General features: G+C 50.8%; 1 protein-coding gene across 4 annotated transcripts in view; it reads left to right on the top strand.

Moving 5' to 3' along the window:
• PFKFB1 (6-phosphofructo-2-kinase/fructose-2,6-biphosphatase 1) overlaps window positions 1–16,024 on the top strand; it is an 86,486-nt gene that overhangs the window by 12,823 nt on the left and 57,639 nt on the right. The window contains exons 1-3 of one of the 4 annotated variants that reach the window (XM_086940186.1): window positions 4,652–4,709; window positions 4,807–4,972; window positions 14,496–14,621. In XM_086940186.1, the coding sequence (XP_086796312.1) occupies window positions 4,882–4,972; window positions 14,496–14,621 (217 nt within the window). In that variant the 5' untranslated portion in view covers window positions 4,652–4,709; window positions 4,807–4,881. Of the gene's footprint in view, window positions 1–4,651; window positions 4,710–4,754; window positions 4,973–14,495; window positions 14,622–16,024 lie in introns of those variants that run through there. The other 3 variants (XM_086940185.1, XM_086940187.1, XM_086940188.1) reach the window with 3 other exon arrangements.

Genomic DNA, 16,024 nt, shown 5'->3' with positions numbered 1-16,024 from the left:
AATAGATTTGGGTGTCGTCCGCGTAAAGGTGGTAACTCACTCCAGCTTTTTTCAATATGATTGTGAGGGGCTCCATGAAGAGATTGAAGAGGGACGGGGAGAGGATCGAGCCTAGCGAGACCCCAAGTGTGACTTTAGTTGACTTTGAGAGAAGGGAGTTAATTTTTATTTGTTGCGAGCGGTGTTGAAGACAGGAGGTGAACCATTTTAGTACTGTGCCATTGATGCCGGACCGTTTCGACAGAGTCTCCAAGAGGGCTGGGTGGTTTACTGTGTCGAATGCGGCAGATAGGTCAATAAGGATGAGTAGGCAGACATCCCCTTCGTCTAGGACTTTGTGAATGTCATCGGCGACGCTGAGCATAGCTGTTTCCGTGCTACAGCCTTTCCTGAAACCAGATTGAAAGGTGTCGAGGAGGTTGAACTCATCAATGTGTTTATTGAGTTGGTGGAGAACACATGACTCCAATGTTTTTGCAAGGAACGGGAGGTTTGAGATAGGTCTGAGGTTGTTAAGATCATTAGGGTCGGCCCAGGTTTCTTGAGAATGGGTGTGATTTGTCCTAGTTGAAGGGAGTCTGGGACACAGCCTGAGGTGAGAGAGGCGTTGGTGATTTTTGTCCAGAAAGGGGAGATGGTGTGGTCGAGTTTTTTTTTGATTGTGGAAGGGAGGGGGTCCATGGTGTGGAAGGTTTTCGATTAGAAATGATCTTGAAGACCTTGTTTACCGATATTAGCTCAAAGTCGGGCCAGTACGCATTGTTTTTTAGCTGGAGGAAGGTCTGATTGTCCTTGTTAAGAGCTCTTTCCGAGAGGTCAAGGGAGGTTGAAAGGGGGGCAGGTTAAGGGGAAAGGGGGTTAGCAGTTGGTAAGAAGGATTGATCAATTTTAGAGACTTTATTGGTGAAGAAGGTGGCAATTCCTTCACATCGCTCATTGGTGGCTTCGATTTCTTGAGGGGGAGTGCAGTTTGTTGGCTTTTAACAATGCTGAAGAGTTCTCTTGGTCTGTTTTTCTCCCGACCTAATTGGCTGCGGAAAAAAGATGCCTTTTCCCTGAAGATGTGTTTTTTGTAAGACAGTCGAGCAGATCTAAGAAGTGTAAGGTGCAAGGACGAGGGGTTTTGTCTCCAAGACCTTTCTGTTTGTCTGAGATGGCGCCGTTCATCATTCGGCTCCACGTTAAACCAGGGTTTCGATTTGATTCTCCTCAGTTGTTTGAGTTTGAGGGGAGCCACTTGGTCTAAGACCTCGACCATTCTTGAGTTGAAGTGAGCCGTGAGGTCGTCCGCCGTCCATGAGGAGGGATGAAGATGGGGCTGAATCTTGTCTTCAAGTTCGGATAGAGGTATGTCTTTGATGTTTCTGGTCAAGAGTTGAGGTTTGACAGTACTGATAGGTTGGAGGTTGGCAGGTGTGTCAATCCGGAACAGAATGAGGTGGCGGTCGGACCTGTCAAAGGGAGTGATCTCTCTCAGGGAGATCAGATCGTTGTTCGTTGTGATCGCATCAGGTGCTGTAGTCTGATATATTTGGATGCAACGAGATAAACAGCAACATTCATACAATTCAGGCGGCACACTAGGCTAAGCACAGATTTTTAGGTTACGTGTTTTAAGCCACGCCCTTAATCACACAGGCCACGCCCCCTAGAGACCCCCCCCCCCCCCCCCCCCCCTCCCCCTGTTGTTTCACCCACTTAAAGCCCTGCGTGTAAGGCTCTTCGCTTAATTGCAAAGCGCTCTGACATCCCTGGGTGGCGCCATATAAAAACGCATAAATAATTAAATACACACATGAACCCCCCCCCCCCCACTCCTGATGATGCGGAGTCTGGTGACTGCCATGGGATGAGGGGGGGGGGGGAGTCCTCAAGTGTGCTTCTGTCCACAGATCACACGGTGCGTCCGTCTGCTCCCCTCCCCCACGGGGCTGTGACCCGCTCGAGCGCCGCGGACAGGCGGGCCTTTGTAGCGCCTAATCTGCATTCACCCTGCCCTGCCGGCAGCTTCCCGGGAGGAGCTAGCTGGAGGAGGGGCTGGGGGCGGCCACCGTGCACACAGCCGGGTTCAGGGGGGAGGCGGGGGCCCCAAGCATTGCATCCAGCCTGAGGGGGGGGGGGGCAGCATTGCATACAGCCGGGTCCCAGGGAGGAGGGGGGCCCCAGCAGTGCATACAGCCTGACCATGGGGCGGAGCCCCAGCAGTGACCACGCGTTGCCCATGCGGCCGGGAACCCCGCCTCTGCCTCAGATCACACATTGCATCACTGCCTCCTCCGAGGGCACCGACCCCCAGCCTGCCTTGAACTCTCACCCGGCGCCGCCCCCTGCGTGCTGGGGCTTCGTGGCGCATGCTAGAGCGGGAACTCGCCCCCTGTACGGGGAGGAGCCCGCTAACCTCAACGGTGTGCCAGCCAGAGGCCTCCAGGCGCTAAACTAGTGTCAGCCAGTGCCAGCGGGCCAGGAGAGACGCTAGCCAGCGCCTACGAGCCCGGGCGAGGCACTGAGAAGTGACTTAACCGCGGCAGTGAAACCAGCTGAGGGGGTACACTAGTAGTGCCTCTGAGCCCCTCGAAGCGCTAACGATTGAGAACCGAGCGCCAACAACCCCCATTCAAAAGCAAACCAGTGCCAACCGCAAATGTGCCCAGTGGAGCCGGCGATGAATGAGTGGCACGGGGGACTCTGCTAGCGCCAAGAAGTGCCAACAGAACCAACCGGCCCAGAAAGCACAGAGCGCCTAGACACGTGTACCAGCGCCTTCAAAGCACCAGATCTGAACACAGCGGGGACGAATCCACGACAGCCACTTGGGAACGCGGGCACCAATATGAGCCAGTGAGGTCAAACAAGCACTAGGAAAGCCACGCACACTGCCAAGAACCGAGCCACGCACACTGCCAAGAGCCACCGGCTTCGAAGCACCAGCGGGGGCCAGGCCAGCAGGCACGAGAACTGTGAACAATCACCACAGGGGGCTCTGGTGCACCTGCGGGGTCGACTCGTGTGCCAGCAGCCAGTGCTGTGTCAACAACACTGACCGGCACCAGCCTCTGTGCCAACACACTGCCAACAACCACTGCGTGCACCAGCAACGATCTCTGTGCCAACACACTGCCAACAACCACTGCGTGCACCAGCAACGATCTCTGTGCCAACACAGTGCCAACAGCCACTGACGGGCACCAGCCTCTGTGCCTACACACTGCCAACAGCCACTGGCGGGCACAAGCTTATGTGCCAACACCCAAATCACTGCCAACAACCACTACGTGCACCAGCCTCTGTGCCAACACAGTACTAACAACCACTGCGTGCACAAGCAACCACTTCTGTGCGAACACCCAACACAGTACAAACAATCACCTCTGTGCCATCAACCAGCACAGTGCAAACAATACCCAAGCCAACAGCCAAGCAAGACCACATGGGAGGCAGATAGCACCAACAATGCCCTGCCCTCCTCATGCACAGAAGCAACCAGCTTCGAGCGCCAGTGAGAGCACGGCAAACACCACCCAGCACCGGTGAGAACCAGCACCGCTGCCCAGCTCAGAGAAGCCCCAGAGAGCAGCAGTGGGCGACGAGTGAGCACCCACAGGGGCCAGGGGCCACCACAGACCAGCAGCCAGCACCGTGGAGCGCCAAGAAGCCTCAGAGAGCAGCGGTGGGCGATGAGTGAGCACCCACAGGGACCAGGGGCCAGCACCGTGGAGCGCCAAGAAGCCTCAGAGAGCAGCGGTGGGCGATGAGTGAGCACCCACAGGGGCCACCACAAAGCACCAGTCAGCACCGTGGAGCGCCAAGAAGCCCCACAGGCACTAACAAGATCTAGGAAGCGCTCCTGAGTGGAGGCCAGCATCCCTGCGGGTCAAACAGAGCCAGTGAACTTTAGCCAGCCCCTCCCCCCAAAGGTCCAGGGAGTGGGGTAAGCCCCCACCCGCGTGCCCTCTGACCCCAAAGGCTTCCAAACCGTACCGCAGCTGGGTCCAGTGCAGGGAGAACCCACCTCTGGGGCCGCTTCCTCTTCCAGTCATTTGTGAAGTGTTCTGGGGCCAAGTTTGTCTTAAGCTCGGCCACCGAAAACAATCAACCAATCAGCAGCAGGAAGTGTCACCGAGAGACATCGACGGAGCAAAGAAGCCCCAGCGAGGACCAGTGCCTAAGCGCCAACAGGGTCCGTCTAGCGCCAACCAGCACCGGCGCCAAGAGGCAGTGCCAGGAGCCAGCTGCAGAGTGGAGCTGCACCAGTGCGCACCGCCTGAGCGCCAACAGGGTCTGTCTAGCGCCAAGAGGCAGTGCCAGCAGCAGAGAGCAGCTGCACCAGTGCGCACCGCCCAAGCGCCAACAGGGTCTGTCTAGCGCCAACCAGCACCGGCGCCAAGAGGCAGTGCCAGGAGCCAGCTGCAGAGTGGAGCTGCACCGGTGCGCACCGCCTGGACACCAACAGGGTCTGTCTAGCGCCAACCAGCACCGGCGCCCAGAGGCAGTGCCCGGAGCCAGCAGCCGAGGAGCTGCACCAGTGCGCACCGCCTGAGCGCCAACAGGGTCTGTCTAGCGCCAAGAGGCAGTGCCAGCAGCAGAGAGGAGCTGCGCCAGTGCGCACCGCCTGAACACCAACAAGGTCTGTCTAGCGCCAACCAGCACAGACGCCAAGAGGCAGTGCCAGGAGCCAGCTGCAGAGTGGAGCTGCACCAGTGCGCACCGCCCAAGCGCCAACAGGGTCTGTCTAGTGCCAACGAGCCCAGGCGCCAAGAGACAGTGCCAGGAGCCAGCAGCAGAGGAGCTGCACCAGTGCGCACCGCCTGAGCGCCAACAGGGTCTGTCTAGCGCCAAGAGGCAGTGCCAGCAGCAGAGGAGCTGCCCCAGGCCGCCGCGAGGATGTTCCACCGGGCCGTGGAGCTCACCCAGACCCCCCTGCAGAAGATCTGGATTCCGCACACCAGCAACCGGCTGACCCAGCGCCGAGGCTGTAAGTGGGGGCTTCTGGGGCGCGGGGAGGGCCCCGGGCGCTGTCCACGGCGCCGGCACCTGGTGGCAGCCTGGCAGGGACAGACTGACTGCCAGCTGAGCAGAGAGGAGGGTGGAGGGGGTGCGTGGAAAGAGCACAGAGCGCCCGAGTACAGGGTGGACGAGCTTTCAAAGAGCTCCCAGGGGGTGGCAGTGTCTCCAGGGCCCCCCAGAGGGCCCCCCTGGCATGGCAGTGACACACGAGGCCCGTAGAGAGCCCCCCCCCCCCTGGGATGACAGGGACACAGGAGGCCCTCAGACCCCCCTGGGATGACAGTGACGCAAGAGGCCCTCAGAGAGGCCCCTGGCATGACAGGAGGCCCCCTCAGACCCCCGGGGATGACAGTGACCCCAGGAGGCCCTCAGCCCCCCCCCCCCCCCCCCCCCCCCCCCCGGGATGACAGTGACCCCAAGAGGCCCTCAGAGAGCCCCCCTGGCATGGCAGGTTATTAATTTTTTCATTTTCAAAGTTTTATACATCGCTAGCTTGACCCGTAGGTATCAGAGCGCTTTACAAACACACTGTAAAAAACAGACGGAAATTGCATTTCATAGTAGGCAGGCGGTAAGGAAGCAAACCAAGGATCACAAAATACAGCATGAAAAATAAGGTGCTTAACACAGTCCGGTCACCACTATTCTTGAATGTCCAGAGAGAGGAGACAACTCGGATATTGAATATATGAAAGTATTTGTTAAGGAGATGGAGTTTGAGGTCCCTTTTGAAACAGGGGAAGGAGGGGTTGCATCTGGGGACTCCCGGTAGAGCGTTCCGTATCCTGGGAGCGGTGCCAGAAAACGATTGGTATTGGGTGTTTTTCTTTTTCAGTTTTGGAGGAATAAGAAGGAGAGAGTTGGAGCTTCTCAGCGTTCTGGATTGACCTGCTCTTGCCAGTTTGTTGTTCAGGTAGTTGGGGCCGGAGAGTGGAGGGTTTTGTGTGTGATGCAGGCCAGCTTATAAATACATCTCCCTTCCATGGGAAGCCAGTTGAGGGAGTTGAGAGCTGGAGTGATGTGATCAACTGTTTTTACTCCAGATGCGAGTCGAGCTGCCATGTTCCGCACTGCCCTTAGAGGGGCTAGGTGATAAGCATGGGCAGATTTTGCGGATCCACGATCCGCGGATTTTGCGGATTTGCGGATCGTGGATCCGCAAAATCCGCGGATTTGCGGATCCGCGGATTTGGGGCGGGGCTTCCATGCGAGTGCACATGCTTCTTGTGTGTATAAAAGGTCAGAGAAAGATCAGTTCAGTAGATGAAGAGAAATAAGCTCCTGGTCACAGAAACAGCACGGGTATTGCGCTCGTGAAAGTCACGGATGCAAAAGCCTCTATCCAGCATCACAGCTGATTTTCCACGGTAGAGTTGGGAAGAAGGCACACCTGCCTCAACGACGCTCACAATTGTTTTTGGGCTGATGAATGAGTCACAGGAAGGGCATGGTAAATATTTTAGGATGGCGCCGGCAAGCTGCCAGCGCCATCCTAAAATACTTACTAAATTAGCTTCAACAGGAAGCTCGAATAGATAAAATCGAGCACCTGCTTTATTTTATCTATAAGAGCTTCCTGTTGAAGCTAACAGAGTAACTATTTTAGGATGGCGCTGGCAGCTTGCCGGCGCCATCGTAAAATAGTTACAACAGGCCAGGCTTCAACTTTTGCCCCCGGAAAAATCCGCCGCTCGCGGATTTGCGAATTCTCGGTAAATTCGCGGGAGTTCGCGGATCGCGAATTTACCGAAAATTCGCAAAATCCGCGAGCGGAACGGATTTTCCGCTCATACTTACTAGGTGAGCTTTTGGAGTCCCTGTAAGGATGATGTTCCCGTAGTCGATTTTAGAGAGAACCAGGGATTGAACGACTGTCTTGAGGTCATCATGAGGTAGAAACGGTTTCACTTTCTTGAGGTGTTTTAGAGAGAAGAGAGCACTTTTTGAAGAGTTTTTGATGTGGGCCTCCATTCATAAGTTCTTGTCAAGGGTGATGCCTAGAGACTTAACTGAGAAAGCACTCGGAGAGACCCTCCCCCTCACCCCACCCCCGGGATGGCAGTGTCTCCAGGGGCCACTCAGAGAGCCCCCAGAGTATGACCGTGTCTCTAGGAGGCCCTCAGAGCTCCCAGGGGTGGTAGTGACCCCAGGAGGCCCTTAGAGCCCCAGGGGTGGTAGTGACCCCAGGAGGCCCTTAGGGCCCCCAGGGGTGGTAGTGACCCAGGACGCCCACGTGGTGGATGTCTATAAGTATTACAGACCATTCAATATTAAACCCTTGAGGTGAAAGCTGTCACCCTGTACCCGGCAGCCTCGTAATTGTCACATCACCCTCTTACTGATGACGTTGCCCTGGCTGCCCGTAGATGGTGGAGAAGTGTGGCTCACTGGTTAGAGGAGGCAGACCCTGATGCAGAGGTCAGACCCGGGACCAGGGTTCAATTCCCGACGCGGCGGGGTCTTGAGCTCAAAAATGTCCACGGACTCGATCATTCTCGCCTCGGTGCCTATTCCAATCATGGAGTCCCACTCTGCAACTCTGGGCAATAGCTTGCTTAATCTCCACAACGGCCCCACCGCGATGGGATGCCTGGTCTTCACCTTGGGGGTGCCCAGTAGGGGTTATCTCACAGGGAAAAGCCAGGACGGGTTCCCAAAGCAAGCGCTAAGAGACCTGTCGGTGATTTGGCGATATATAAATCGAAATTAACATAACAGATCAGCGCCACATCTGTGAGGCTTCAGACGGGCAGTCCACATCTGTTTCTGCCCCATCCCATGCGTAACCGGTGGCTCCAGGCTTGTCTCCCGCATCTGGATTCAGGGTCACCTCCTGTTACACAGCATCTCGGAAACTCCTCAAGGCAAGGCCCCTATGAGTAAGGATCTGTGGCACGCTGTGCTTCAGTCACCATAGCGCCATGAAACCAATCGGCGAACGTGCACTCTGGAAATATTTGTAACATAACATGACACTCGTGATTGAATCTAGAGGTGAACAGTTGTAAACCTGTACGGATCGTTCACTATTAAGCCTATAGGTGAAAGGCTGTAGCCCTCTACAGGCCATTCAATATTAAACCATAGAAAACACTGTGATCCTGTACAGGCCATTCACTATTAAACCTAGAGGTGAAAGGCTGTAGCCCTCTACAGAGTATTCACTATTAAACCTAGTGGTGAAAGGCTGTAGCCCTCTACAGAGTATTCACTATTGAACCAACCGGTGAAAGGCTGTAGCCCTCTACAGAGTATTCACTATTGAACCAACCGATGAAAGACTGTAGCCCTCTACAGAGTATTCACTATTAAACCTAGTGGTGAAAGGCTGTAGCCCTCTGCAGAGTATTCACAATGAAACCAACTGGTGAAAGGCTGTAGCCCTCTACAGAGTGTTCACTATTAAACCTAGTGGTGAAAGGCTGTAGCCCTCTGCAGAGTATTCACAATGAAACCAACTGGTGAAAGGCTGTAGCCCTCTACAGAGTATTCACTATTGAACCAACTGGTGAAAGGCTGTAGCCCTCTACAGAGTATTCACTATTGAACCAACCGATGAAAGGCTGTAGCCCTCTACAGAGTATTCACTATTAAACTTAGTGGTGAAAGGCTGTAGTCCTCTGCAGAGTATTCACAATGAAACCAACTGGTGAAAGGCTGTAGCTTTCTACAGAGTATTCACTATTGAACCAACTGGTGAAAGGCTGTAGCCTTCTACAGAGTATTCACTAATGAACCAACTGGTGAAAGGCTGTAGCCCTCTACAGAGTATTCACAATGAAACCAACTGGTGAAAGGCTGTAGCTTTCTACAGAGTATTCACTATTGAACCAACTGGTGAAAGGCTGTAGCCTTCTACAGAGTATTCACTAATGAACCAACTGGTGAAAGGCTGTAGCCCTCTACAGAGTATTCACTATTAAACCTAGTGGTGAAAGGCTGTAGCCCTCTGCAGAGTATTCACAATGAAACCAACTGGTGAAAGGTTGTAGCTTTCTACAGAGTATTTACTATTGAACCAACTGGTGAAAGGCTGTAGCCCTCTACAGAGTATTCACTATTGAACCTAGTGGTGAAAGGCTGTAGCCCTCTACAGAGTATTGACTATTGAACCAACTGGTGAAAGGCTGTAGCCCTCTACAGAGTATTCACTATTGAACCTAGTGGTGAAAGGCTGTAGCCCTCTACAGAGTATTCACAATGAAACCAACTGGTGAAAGGCTGTAGCCTTCTACAGAGTATTCACTAATGAACCAACTGGTGAAAGGCTGTAGCCCTCTACAGAGTATTCACAATGAAACCAACTGGTGAAAGGCTGTAGCTTTCTACAGAGTATTCACTATTGAACCAACTGGTGAAAGGCTGTAGCCTTCTACAGAGTATTCACTAATGAACCAACTGGTGAAAGGCTGTAGCCCTCTACAGAGTATTCACTATTAAACCTAGTGGTGAAAGGCTGTAGCCCTCTGCAGAGTATTCACAATGAAACCAACTGGTGAAAGGTTGTAGCTTTCTACAGAGTATTTACTATTGAACCAACTGGTGAAAGGCTGTAGCCCTCTACAGAGTATTCACTAATGAACCAACTGGTGAAAGGCTGTAGCCCTCTACAGAGTATTCACTATTAAACCTAGTGGTGAAAGGCTGTAGCCCTCTGCAGAGTATTCACAATGAAACCAACTGGTGAAAGGTTGTAGCTTTCTACAGAGTATTTACTATTGAACCAACTGGTGAAAGGCTGTAGCCCTCTACAGAGTATTCACTATTGAACCTAGTGGTGAAAGGCTGTAGCCCTCTACAGAGTATTGACTATTGAACCAACTGGTGAAAGGCTGTAGCCCTCTACAGAGTATTCACTATTGAACCTAGTGGTGAAAGGCTGTAGCCCTCTACAGAGTATTCACTATTGAACCTAGTGGTGAAAGGCTGTAGACCTCTGCAGAGTATTCACAATGAAACCACTGTACCATATGTAATAGGAGGAGCAGAGTACTACATCTGAGGTCTCTTTTTTCCCATTTGCCTTCTCTAGGTTTGTTTGCATAATAGCAGAGAACTCTTTATTGTAGGCACATTGTAGCACTACATTTTCACTCTTTTGTAAAAACACTTTTTTACTTAGGAAAACGTGAGTAAGGTGGGGTGTGGTGCACCCCGTCCTGAAGAAGGAGTTGATCTCCGAAACATGTCGATGTACCCAAGAGGTGATGTGCTTAATACCAAATAATCACCTCATCCTGCACCTATTTTTAACAGTACCAGCCCGGGGGCTCATTAAAATTTATCCCGACCTACCCCACGAGCCAGGCACGTTTTAACCATTCACTCACTTAAATTACTCCACCACATACTCACATTTAAACCTCACACGCACCACGCATAGTCATTGGATCAGTGCTCCCGCGTAGTCGTAGGTCGTAGCACTCCGCATCCCGTAGAGGGGTGCGAAGACCCCGATGATGAAGCATGACACCAAGGGTCCTTTTGGTGTGTGAGGGGTATTTTAAAAACACTATGTACTCCCCACCACAGTAGGGAACACATCACCCTAACAGGTGGTTTCCTTTTGTTTATACACGATACCATGACTTATTCAGCAGTTGAAGTAAAAGGCTGTAACTAGTTCTAAAAACTAACCATGATGTTGTAGATATAAAAGGTTTGTAACTCTGGAGACCTTTTGGGACGTGTGTTGAAGGCCTACACCAAAGAGGCTGATACACAAAACACCTGAGTATAGGGGTGGATGAGGTATTTGTCCATATTATACCACGTCCACTCGCCCTTGTTAAATGATTGTGACCCCTGCTGTCCAGTGGCTGACCACGCCCCCATATATCACTCCAGTCCGTCTCCACCTCTCAGCCAGGATCCTGGAATCACTTACCGGATCACCGATAGAGTCCCGGAAGGTGACGGGCCCTTTCCACAGTCCTTCGGGCGGTTGGAAGCCTAAGCAACCGGGGGCTGGCTTTGCAAAGCTCCGCCCTAATTGTGCGTGAGTAAAGTGGTGGACCGGTGGTTCACGGTATTTAAAGGGGGAATTCTCTCTTAACTGGTAGCACCGATTGGTTAGGCCACGGTGGGCGGGGCAGCGTAGGTCAGTCACCGCTGCCTGTCCTTGGATCGCCCGTAAGTTAACCCACCACGTTGTACACTTTTGTATGGAATAAACCTGCAGCAATCTTTTCCCAACAAAGAATTGTGTTGTGTATTGATTTCTTCCATTGTGCACGCTAACCTTGCAAAGGTTGGGGAGTGTTGCATATATAGGCACTATGTCCGATTGCGTGACCCTCCGGCTTTAGATCGATTGTTCTACAATTGATATGTTGGCTGCAGAGTTTCTTCCACAAACAAATGTTCTGGTTAAAAAGCCCTCCCTCCACGATGCATACATAGATTCCTCCAACACGTCATAAAACAGACTCGTGGCGTGGGATGCGCTAATAACATGCGTTTACTAGCCCCGCTAGCAGAAATAATTGTGTTTGACGAGTTCCATAACTCGGAAATATAATTTAATTCCTTCCACTGTGGTGAGCACCGCTGTGCGATGCACACGGTTTATATTAAAAGTAAGCGTTGTGCCTAATCTGTAAATAAGTGGTAGGGCGCTCGCCAGGAGGCCACTGCAGCTTGCACCACACACCGACCCTGCCAGCACTGCCGGTGACAGTACGGACACAACCACTGACCCTCACACTCCTGCGAGTGTGACCATTCGGACTGTGCCAGGCCCCCAAAGCTGTAAGAATGGCTTGCGCGGCCGGTAATTGTTGTAGTTTAATGCATACTGAATTAATAAACAAGTGTTGTTCTGCTCATCTCTAATTTATACAAACAGCGCCTCCTGGTGGCAGCTGTCATAAGTGCCAGGGCGAACAATTAAGTGCCGGTACTGCCAATTAAGTTTTGGTGCCGAGCACCGGAAACCACAGGCTCAAATTAAGCACTGTGTTAGGGTCCGACATTCATCTACTAGTGAGAAACCAGGGTACTGGGAGGTGTCCCACTGTCCAGCCGGCCCTGATGAGACCGTGACATCATGGTACAGGTCGAAACGTAGACAAAATAGAACCGACAAACTTGCTTGATGTAAATTGATTTTAGATGTGGGCAGATTCTGCCTTGTGTACTATGAGGATATCTATCACTTGTTTGTTTGTGAAGCGCACAATTCTTGATTACCTCCAACATTCTGGTCTCCTCTTTCTACACCTGGGACACAGTGCACGTTGTGACGTGTATATATTTATTCATCCTACTAACAGGCTCTCTGACCCATTCCAAACCTCTTTACTACTATGATCCTTTCTAAACTCTCTTCCATTCTCTCTCCCTCCTTTATCCTATTCATCCAGCTAACAGACTCACATGTTTTCCACTCCCAATAACAATTTAGATTTCCCCTTACTAATCCACCTTTCGTTCCAGGGTAGCGTGCTACTCGCAGAAAAGCGCTTTAACACTTCGTCAGGGGTACTAAGAGATATCTTAGTACAGTTACAAACACACATGTGTATGATTGCTAACACGCACTGCCAACCACTGCCAAAGTCAGTAGGTTTGGCTTTAATGTGAGAGCACACGCAAACACAGGCATGCAGAAAATAATCTCAATGTGTTTGCACATTGAATTCAGACTTACTTGCTTTGCCAACCCTTGGAAGAGATGGTGGCAGTGTTGGTAGAGGTAGCGGTGGTAGTTTGGTGTTGGTGGTATTGATGGTTGTGGTTTGGTATTATGGTGGTGGTACTGTGTTGTACTAGTATTGGTGGTGGCGGTGGTAGTTTGTTGTTGGTGGTATTGATTGTGGTTTAGCATTGTGGTGGTGGTACTGGTGTGGCAGTGGTAGTGGTGGTACACTGTTGTTGGTATTGATAGTTGTGGTTTAGCATTGTGGTGGTGGAACTGTGTTGTACTAGTATTGGTGGTGGCGGTGGTAGTTTGGTGTTGGTGGTATTGATGGTTGTGGTTTGGTATTATGGTGGTGGTACTGTGTTGTACTAGTATTGGTGGTGGCGGTGGTAGTTTGTTGTTGGTGGTATTGATTGTGGTTTAGCATTGTGGTGGTGGTACTGGTGTGGTAGTGGTAGTGGTGGTACACTGTTGTTAGTATGGATGGTTGTGGTTTAGCATTGTGGTGGTGGAACTGTGTTGTACTTGGTGGCGGCGGTGGTAGTTTGATGTTGGTGGTATTGATGGTTGTGGTTTAGTATTATGGCAGGGTGGTAGTAGTTTGGTTTTGGTGGTATTGATGATTGGGGTTTAGTATTGTGGTGGTGGTACTGGTGTTGTAGTGGCAGTGGTAGTTTGGTGTTGGTGGTATTGATGGTTGTGGTTTAGTATTATGGTGGTGGTACTGGTGTTGTAGTGGCAGTGGTAGTTTGGTGTTGGTGGTATTGATGGTTGTGGTTTAGTATTGGGGTGGTAGTGGTGTTGTAATGGTATTGGTTGTGGCAGTGGTGGTACGCTGTCGGTAGCATTGAGAATTGAGGTGTTGTGCTCAGTGACACAAAAGTGGTGCCTATTATTTACAAAGTGACTAAAAATTAATGACTCTGCAGCTTAAATCAATTTGTCTGTCATCCCTTCCCCCACCCTTGTCCTGATGAAGACCCACTTTTGACTACCCAGTAGTGCATAGCTTGGGTTGAAATGTTGACGAAATTCCCTGGTCCAGATGAAAGGCTTTGCGCGCCAAAAAACCAATTTGTTTATGCTAGAGTCATACTTTTTCCGTTTCTGGCCTCTTGTTTCCCTTGTACATATTTTAGTCACTTTGTACATAATAGGCACCTCTTTTGTATCACTGAGCACAACATGTCAGTTGGTCACATATCACATTATATTTCACCTGGTGATTGACAGCTTTTTAAAAATCGTTTTGGGTATTTATAAATGACGCAATTTATATAAACTAACTCAAAACCCACCAATTTGTGTTGCTTTTGTGCTTTACATGTGTTCTTGTATTTAGATTGAAGTATTTTGATGAATAACTCGCTGTATTGTTCTGTTGTTCAAGAAATATTTTTGAATCCAACAGGACCACTGTGTTTCTTTACATATCCATACCCAGGTTCTGAGGGACACTGGGTTTCCCCATTGCTAACTTATTCGAATCCAGAGTAGGGCAGGAGGGCGCGAACAAAGAGAGAGGCCAGGGAGACCCCTGAAATGTAACATAACATAACATGTGTATTTGTAAAGAGCACTTTCACCCAAAAGGGTATCTTGGCGCTGAATAACAGATGTTTTTTGTTACCCCACTGAATGGTACTCATTTTATCGACCTCAGACGGATGAATGGCTTAGTGGACCCACCGGGATTTGAACCTGTGACCATTAAAAGTAGACTGCATTCCAGCTCTACAAACAGGCCCTTCCCCAGGGCCAGTAAACTGGATAATAATAAAGTAATGAATGCAGCTGGATTCTGCCGCTGTGACCACTCTCACCGGGTGTCCTCTGTTCCCTCCCGCAGCCTCCATCCCGCAGTTCACCAACTCGCCCACCATGGTGGTCATGGTGGGGCTGCCGGCCCGAGGGAAGACCTACATCTCCAAGAAACTCACCCGCTACCTCAACTGGATCGGAACCCCCACCAAAGGTGAGTACCTCCATGGTGTGTGTGTGTCGCCTGGGCCCTGCACCGAGGGTCAAGGCCTCTTTATGGAGGTGCTTCATGGACACAGAGTGGTGGTGGTGACCATAACTCACAGTGTGAGACCTTCCACCACTGTGTGAGTCAGTCATCCGCGGCGCGAGACCTTCATCTCGCTGCTGGAGACTCACTCATGGTGTAGAACCTTTACTAAGAGTGTCAGTGTATAGATATGTACATAAGGAATCCCTCACTCTTGGAGGGGGCTTCACTCATGGCATGGGTCCTTGGCTCACAGGATGAGACCTCTGTCAGAGGAGGGCGGGTTTCACCCTTAGCATGGAGGCTTTATTCATGGTGTGCCCATAAGTCATGGGAAGAAACGTTCATTCCAGGCGTGAGACCCATTGTGTGAGGGTTTCAGTAATTGTGGGAGTCTGGAGGCTTAAGACATTTGAGACCGGCTTCATGGTGTGAGATGTTCACCCAGTGCCTGCCGTCACTCATAGAGTGAGACCTTTGTGGGGCTTCTGTCTCTCTTGGAACCCGTCTGACGGGGTATGTCACACAGGGGGTTGAAGCACCGGCGTAGCTAGGGGGGGGCGAGGGGGGCGGTCCGCCCCAGGCGGCACTATTTTGAGGGCGGCCGCGCCGCCGTTTGAAGTGTAAGCGCTGCGCACTACGCAGCCAGTGGATTGGCATTCACGTGACATGGAGAGGTCACGTGAATGCACCTAACAGACAGTGTATCCTTTTACTATCTCTGGGCGCGAAGGCAGGGCAAGCGGTAGTTAGTCGGTGGTGTAGAAGAGAAAGGCAGCCGTGTATTTTGCAGTCAGGCAGTTTCCAAAGAGCGCATAAAAATCGGAAGCAAATTAAATAAGTGGGCAAAGCAAACACAAACGGCGGGAAAGCGTCAATGAAAGTGTGCATCTGGGTAATGTATTTGATAGAAGGAAAACTATGTGTAAAATTGATTAACAAATCTCAGAATGTCAGTACTTCAAAATAATCACTTGCAGCAAGGAGAGGAGGTGCTTATGTAAATCAGCTTGTTTATGGAGGCTCAGGGGCACTGTCTGGATATTGGGCCTTAATGTTGGAAGTTGTAATTCATGTTGGAACTCTGGGTTTTAACTCTATGGTTATTCTGTATTTGTTTACATGGATGCTGTTTGAATAAAGCAAAGAAGAGAATGAATAATCTTTGCCTTATTGAATTGAAAATTCTTGTTCACGAAAGCTATGAAACATTTTGATTCCAAAACAGGGTGATGAAATGTGAAAGAATTGTTGTTGCATAAAAGTGTGCACAAAAACATGCGGTATAATTTGCTTTGTGACATCCTTGCCGTTTCCGTAAATGGTTTCTTAAATAGTTTTTTTTGGGTGCAATTCTTGATATTTAT

The sequence above is a fragment of the Lissotriton vulgaris genome, chromosome 10, assembly GCF_964263255.1.
Source record: "Lissotriton vulgaris chromosome 10, aLisVul1.2, whole genome shotgun sequence".
NCBI classification, from domain to species: domain Eukaryota; kingdom Metazoa; phylum Chordata; class Amphibia; order Caudata; family Salamandridae; genus Lissotriton; species Lissotriton vulgaris.
The sequence above is the reverse complement of the archived record's forward strand: the minus strand, read 5'-3'. Positions and strand labels throughout refer to the sequence as shown.